This window comes from Tachysurus vachellii, chromosome 9 (genome assembly GCF_030014155.1).
Source record: "Tachysurus vachellii isolate PV-2020 chromosome 9, HZAU_Pvac_v1, whole genome shotgun sequence".
Taxonomy (NCBI): domain Eukaryota; kingdom Metazoa; phylum Chordata; class Actinopteri; order Siluriformes; family Bagridae; genus Tachysurus; species Tachysurus vachellii.
In genome coordinates, this window is record NC_083468.1 from 26,646,664 (window position 1) to 26,654,163 (window position 7,500).

Genomic DNA, 7,500 nt, shown 5'->3' on the forward strand with positions numbered 1-7,500 from the left:
TGGGCTGACATGATAAAATATTATCACGATTCTCATTTCTGTGATATGATATTTTTCACCGTATAAAGGTTTAGTAACAAACGTCCGACAAAAGTAAATAAAAGTAAATAAAGTTTGATGACACTTTTTTTGAATGTCTACACAAATATATTTGTATTTTATATATAAAAATGATACACATTTAAGGTTTTTATTTTATTTTAAAGAAAATTTTTTTGACATTTTAAAACTTTACCTTCAGTTCAGCGGCTTTTTAATCAGGTTTTTAGTTATTTTTTTCCAATATTAATATTAGAACCTTGATTATCATCCGGTACCCAGATGATATTGTTTATAACTCAGTCGTGATAAAAGAAGTCTGGATATCTTTATCACCACATCACCCTGCTGTATGAAGGCGGTGTGGGGTTTATTCAGCACTGAAGCCCCTCCTGCAGTGAGAGAGGCTGTGGGGTCGCCCCGTGCTGCTCCTGCTTCATACAGAGAGATTCCCTGCTGCTTCAAACACTAACACAGAGCAGCTGAGATTTACGGATCCGTTTATCATCACATCCACAAAACCAGGTTCTGCTCCTGGACTTCACTAATCCACAAGCTCCATGTGATCTTATCATTATTAATCACATGAGGGGCGGAGCTTCGTGAGCACATGCAGGAACAGGCTGGAGGATTTGTAAAGATATTCACGAGCATCAGTCACTTCATGACTCTGTCTCTAACACTCTAATGCCTTCGCAACAGGTCAAAGCTCAACCAGCCAAAGCTCTTCCTGATCCAGGCTGCTTTGTCCAAAAAAGTTTTTTGATAAAATCCAAGTAGTTTATTTATTAACTTATATAATGATTCCTAACTTATTTATCTCCAAAATCTGATTCGTTGTGTCCTCTTTATCAGCTGCTGCGCCTCCATTGATTTGTGCTCAGTAATTATTGACCAGGGAATCTGTCAGAGCGAGTAGACTGAGGAAAAGGAAGTGGAGGAGGTGGATGTGGTCATGGGGTGGACGTGGGGGTAGTGGTGATGTGGATGTGGTCATGGGGTGGTGGTGATGGTGGAGGAGGTCGTGGTAGTGATGGCGGAGGAGGTCATGGGGTGGTGGTGATGGTGGAGGAGGTGGATGTGGTCATGGGGTGGTGGTGATGGTGGAGGAGGTGGATGTGGTCATGGGGTGGTGGTGATGGTGGATGTGGTCATGAGGGTGGTGGTGATTGTGGAGGAGGTGGATGTGGTCATGAGGGTAGACATGGGAGTGTTGGTGATGGTGGATGTGGTCATGAGGGTGGTGGTGGTGATTGTGGAGGAGGTGGATGTGGTCATGGGTGTGGACATGGGGTGGCGGTGATGGAAGATGTGGGCATGGGGTGGTAGTGATTGTGGAGGCGGATTTGGTCATGGGGTGGTGGTGGTAGTGGATGTGGTCATGGGGTGGACATGGGGGTGGTGGTGATGTGGATGTGGTCATGGGGTGGTGGTGATGGTGGAGGAGGTCATGGGGTGGTGGTGATGATGGATTTGGTCATTGGAGTGGTGGTGATGGTGAATGTGGTCATGGGATGGTGGTGATGGTGGAGGAGGTGGATGTGGTTATGGAGTGGACATGGGGGGCGGTGGTGATGTGGATGTGGTCATGGGATGGTGGTGATGGTGGAGGAGGTCATGGGGTGGTGGTGATGATGGATTTGGTCATTGGAGTGGTGGTGATGGTGAATGTGGTCATGGGATGGTGGTGATGGTGGAGGAGGTGGATGTGGTTATGGAGTGGACATGGGGGCGGTGGTGATGTGGATGTGGTCATGGGATGGTGGTGATGGTGGAGGAGGTGGATGTGGTTATGGGGTGGACATGGGGGCGGTGGTGCTGTGGATGTGGTCATGGGATGGTTGTGATGGTGGAGGAGGTGGATGTGGTTATGGAGTGGACATGGGGGCGGTGGTGATGTGGATGTGGTCATGGGATGGTGGTGATGGTGGAGGAGGTGGATGTGGTTATGGGGTGGACATGGGGGCGGTGGTGATGTGGATGTGGTCATGGGGTGGTGGTGATGGTGGAGGAGGTCATGGGGTGGTGGTCACTCTGCTTCATTAGGTACACCTGTAGGTTTGTTTAAGTGCCGATGGTTTGAGCTGCCAGGAAAGATCCGGTAACTCATATAACAGTCATGGTGAGCAGAAAAGCGTCTTATCATGCACAAATCATCCAAACTTGAGGTGGATGATGAGGAGACCACACCAGGTTCCTCTCCTGTAAGCTAAGAACACAACCCGACGATGTCAATGGCTCAGATTAGGTGAATCCGTATCCACGGTAACCTCAGATCATTTTTTTAATGTATTACTGTTTATATTGCGAACTAAATCTCGACATCAGGAAAACATGCTCTCTTTTGACGATACATCAAACGGTGTTGATTGGGTATTGACGAGCTGGAGGTCGATGACAGTCAGGGCTGAAGGATCACAAGTAAACACGATAGAGTGAGAGAGGACAAGGGAAGAAGAGGTGGACACCACCCCATGACCACCTCCACCTCCTCCACCATCAGAGGTGAAGATTTAAATCCTGCTCCTAAAGCATGACCAAAAGGACAGGATCACGCTGCTGTGAGATCTGACATGTGTGTGTTTATCTAAAGACCTTTTGGTTCTGGGTGCTCATCCATGTGATACGCTGTAACTGTATCACCTTTCACTGATCCACTTCCTCTCTCTCTCTCTCTCTCTCTCTCTCTCTCTCTCTCTCTATCTCTCTCTCTCTCTTCCTTTGTCCTTTTGAATTTGGCTCATGAGTTCATCCTAAACCTGAACAGAGCCATTACACAGAAAGAAATGATGCTTGTGTTGAAGTGCACCTGGACATTCTGTTGGGTTCTTTGGTTTCACAGCTTCATTGTGACTGTCCTCCCCTCACCACCCCCTGCTACATAATTATGTTTCAGCCCATTTTGTGACATTTAAATAAGATCCACTATTGTCATTTAACACCCATTTCCTGCCCCAAACCATGTGTCCAAGTGAAGCAGGCAGATGTGAATTCAGCTCATTATTTTAACTCTAAAGTTTGAGATTATTCACTCACTCACTCATTTTCTACCGCTTATCACGGGGAGCCTGTGCCTATCTCAGGCGTCATCGGGCATCAAGGCAGGATACACCCTGGACGGAGTGCCAACCCATCGCAGGGCACACACACACACTCTCATTCACTCACGCAATCACACACTACGGACAATTTTCCAGAGATCCCAATCAACCTACCATGCATGTCTTTGGACCGGGGGAGGAAACCGGAGTACCCGGAGGAAACCCCCGAGGCACGGGGAGAACATGCAAACTCCACACACACACACACAAGGCGGAGGCGGGAATCGAACCCCCAACCCTGGAGGCGTGAGGCGAACGTGCTAACCACTAAGCCACCGTGCCCCCAGTTTGAGATGAAGCTAAATTGACAGGATCACAGTTGTCCACAGTTCTGTAAGCAGGTAGTTGTATTTAACTGTATCTGTCTCTTTCTCTTTCTTTTCAGGTATTTCTACATTCACCCAGCAGCCTTCCTCCATAGTAGTGACGGAGGGTTCGGTCGCACGCTTCACCTGCAGAATCAGCGCCGTACCTCCACCAATCATCACCTGGGAGTTCAACCGAGTCACCTTACCGCTGGCCACCGACAGGTACAGACACAGAAGAGACTCAAGATTTACGGTACAGTTTATTGTTGAAAGATATTTCTGAGCCAACTTCCTGCATTTAGAATCACGGTGCTGCCTGGCGGAGTGCTGCAAATCCAGGGAGTAGACCGAAGGGATGCTGGACATTACCGATGCGTGGCCACAAACATTGCCAGCCGTCGCAGGAGCGTGGAGGCGACACTGACAGTAACACCAGGTAAACCAGACAGACCAGATTAAACCGAAAGCTCCCACTATTTATTTATTTTTCCTCCTCTAATCCTTTTATCATGATGTCCCGGTGCAGCTCCTTCTCCCAGAATACCCCAGCGACCGCGTATCATTGCCGGGCCACAGAACCTCACCGTGTCGACTCACAGCAGCGCTCTCCTGGAGTGCGTGGCAGTAGGGAATCCTCGGCCGCTGATCTCGTGGAGCCGCGCTGACCACAAGCCAATCGACGTCTATAGCACCAAAGTGCTCGGCAACGGCAACCTGCTCATCTCTGACGTTAAGAGGCAGCACGCGGGTGTGTACGTTTGTCGAGCTACCACGCCCGGCACCAGGAACTTCACGCTCGCCACTGCTAACGTCACGGTTCTTGGTAAGGAGGCTTCAAACCCATTACACTACACATATAATATAACTGTAGACACAAAAGTGCCAAATTTGAGTAATTTACATTAAAGGTGCAATAAGTAACCTGGATTTTAATTTCTCCTAATTATGTCGCTTTGTAGAAGCCAACATTCTGTTTTCCTATTTAAGCTTAGACAAAAATTTATAAAATTTAATGCGGCCTAGAGCTTTCGAGCCACATGCACCAAATTCGGATATGTTGTAAACGCTGGTCTGAAGTTTATTGCTGTTAGTTTTCTAAGCAATCCGAGTACCGGTACTTCCAGTACCGGGTCTCAAAGTGGCCTTTTTTCCCATAGACTCCCATTATAAACTTGGGAGGTTTTTAACTCGGCAAGCTTTCGAACTATCAACACCAAACTCGGCCAGCTCCTTTAGAGTGATACTCTGAACAAAGGTTTAAATTTGTGTACCGACTGGCCTTTCGGTTTTGCCGCAGCCCCGCCCCCAAAATATGCAAAATCAAAAAACTTGGACATGTGACATATCAAAACAATCAGCCCAATGTGGGGAACTTCCTCAGGAGTGTTTGGATGATGTCACATGCTTGTCTCCGCTTACCTCCAAATGTTTTGGCAACCTAGCTTTCTGTCCACTTGCCTCCAAAGCAGCACTAACCCTTATGTCCACACGCCTCCAAAAAGTACCATCCGTTGCGAATACTTGCATCGTCAAAGCCAACATCAAAGTTTGTCGCGACAAACTTTACATATCTAGTTCATTATTGTTTTATAAATGGACTAAATTCTGTCTGAGGACTTATTGAGACTTACTTATGATTTCTTTTCTGATGAAAGCTGAACTAAACCTCTGATTTCAGAACCCCCATCTCTGGTGGAGTGGCCCGAGAGTCTGACCCGACCACGCGCCGGAACCGGGCGCTTCGTGTGCCAGGCCGAAGGGATGCCCACTCCCCGCATCACCTGGCTTAAAAACGGGCAGCAGGTGCACTCCAACGGACGCATCAAAATGTACAACAGGTACGAAGTCGCTAAATAATGAGCAGGTTTTTAGACTGAACTGTAAGCAAGAAGGATTAGTGACTCATCACTCATGGCTTTAAATGGTTTTAAATGACTGCTGCTGGAAACTCAATGAATTATTTATTAGCCTCTTCTTCAGGTGTTAATAATTTATTGTTTGCTAATAGCCAAGAAAGAATACACTTCAGACTTACAACATCAAACCAATAAAGGTAATGGGAGTTTGTTTTGATTCGAATTGTTCTTGTTGGATGTTTTTGTAGTAAACTGGTGATAAACCAGATTATCCCAGAGGATGATGCGATTTACCAGTGCCAAGCCGAGAACGAGCAGGGTTCAGTTCTGTCGACGGCTCGTCTCATCGTGGTGATGTCAGAGGATCGGCCCAGCGCGCCGAGGAACATCCACGCCGACACCGTGTCCAGCTCGGCCATCCTGCTGGCGTGGGAGCGACCGGCGTACAACGCGGATAAAGTCATCGCGTACTCCATCCACTACATGAAAGCAGAAGGTAAATCACACCAAAGGATTATGGAAACATCCCACTTACACTCGTGTTTGTTGAATTAAGCTCCACTCTTCTGGGAAGGCTATACGCTATTTTTAGACCGTGGCTCCTCGAGAGCATCAGTGAGATCAGACTCTGGTGTTCAGGATGTTTTGGAGACTCCAGTTCCAGTTCATCCTAAAGGTGTTCAGTGGGGTTGAGTCAGAGTCAGGGCTCAGTGCAGGACACTTCAGTTCTTCCACTCTAACCTTCACCTCCACACCATGTCCTCATGGAGCTGCTTTGTCCACAAGGACACTGTGTGCTTCTGTTTTAACAGAGGTGTAACAGTTTGAAGAAACAGCAGATGTTGGTCAGGGTGCACATATAGTATAGCGTAGACTCCATCCATGAGAGAGTTCCCAATGTCTTTTTATTCCCAGTATTGTTATTGAAGGAGGAATAAAATATTCACCCAATTATTTCTTTTATTGGCTTTTTTAAATACCTCAATGATCCTGAGTGTCAGGTTCATTCAGTGGTTCATACAATCGTACAATCGCTACCCGTTCTTATTGGGTTTTTTTTAGTCCACGGAAAATAAAAAAGAGTCTTTTTCCCATCACAATACAGACACCACTACAATAGATTCTGACCGGTGGAAATGACCCACAATAACTGGGCTCCTGAAGACCGTTTATTCCTGAACATTCCTGACTTCTATAGACTAAAAAAAGCCCGGCTCTGGGAATGTACCACTTTACAGTAATGACCTGCGGGTTCTTCTTTGTGCCGTTAAATCATGCTGAGACTGATCATTGTTATTAAAGAGGCAGCAAAAGTCACTTTTGGACAAGAATATATATATTTTTTGTTCCTGTCTGGCCTTTTCAGCCTAATTGTCAGTCCTTTATGCAGCTTTAACATGAGAAAGAAAATTTTGGAAAAGAAACACCTGCTAGCACTTTCAGAGAGAGAGAGAGAGAGAGAGAAGGAGAGAGAGAAGGAGAGAGAGAGAGAGAGAGAGAGATAGTCTTTCACAAAGTACTGCTCTTTTCTGAACGCAGTGTATCTGCTCAAACGTTTTAGCTGCTGTTATGGCTTTGGGGACTGAGAAACCTTTAGGAGCCGTCAAGCATTCTCTGCTAATTAGCAGGGATCATAAAGCAAGAGATGTAGATAGGGAGTGTGTGAGAGTGTGTAAGCGGTGCAGCTCAAGCATTGTGAGATTGTGTGTGTGTCTGTGTGTGTTAAACTTCAATCGGTGTGTAGCAAAGTCAGCAAGCAGGCTATTCAGCCAGAGAACAAGGCTTTTCTTGTTGCTTAACCGTCGCTTTTCTCTGTTTCTGGTACTCGAGGATCTTTGCTAGGTCCGAAATTAGGAGCTCGGTCCTTCCTGTGATTCTTTTGTGTGTGTCGGCTAAACCGGACTAATTAAAGCCTTATCAAACGTGCTGGCCGTGTGAGAAAATCGGCGCGTGGGATTCCGCTCCACTCCGCGGGACTTAAATCCCCCGCTGAAGGAGGCGTGACCAATTTGATTGAGTTGACACATCTCTTGTGCAGTGAGGCCCCCGATTAGAATAACGGCACCGGTTCATTAGGCAGAGAACAGAATAGGATTAATGAGGGAGAATAAAAATGCTTAACAGGGGTCTGATTAAGCAATTATGTCCTGATTACCACATGTACATGACATAAAGGCCATCATGCTGCAGAGAAAG

The 7,500-nt window shown here is 46.7% G+C and overlaps 1 protein-coding gene across 1 annotated transcript in view; it reads left to right on the forward strand.

Moving 5' to 3' along the window:
• Positions 1-7,500, forward strand: part of prtga (protogenin homolog a (Gallus gallus)) — a 34,569-nt gene that overhangs the window by 11,787 nt on the left and 15,282 nt on the right. Inside the window, exons 3-7 of the mRNA XM_060877806.1 lie at positions 3,526-3,670; positions 3,751-3,884; positions 3,975-4,271; positions 5,127-5,286; positions 5,553-5,800. Of these exons, the coding sequence (XP_060733789.1) occupies positions 3,526-3,670; positions 3,751-3,884; positions 3,975-4,271; positions 5,127-5,286; positions 5,553-5,800 (984 nt within the window). The remainder of the gene's footprint in view (positions 1-3,525; positions 3,671-3,750; positions 3,885-3,974; positions 4,272-5,126; positions 5,287-5,552; positions 5,801-7,500) is intronic.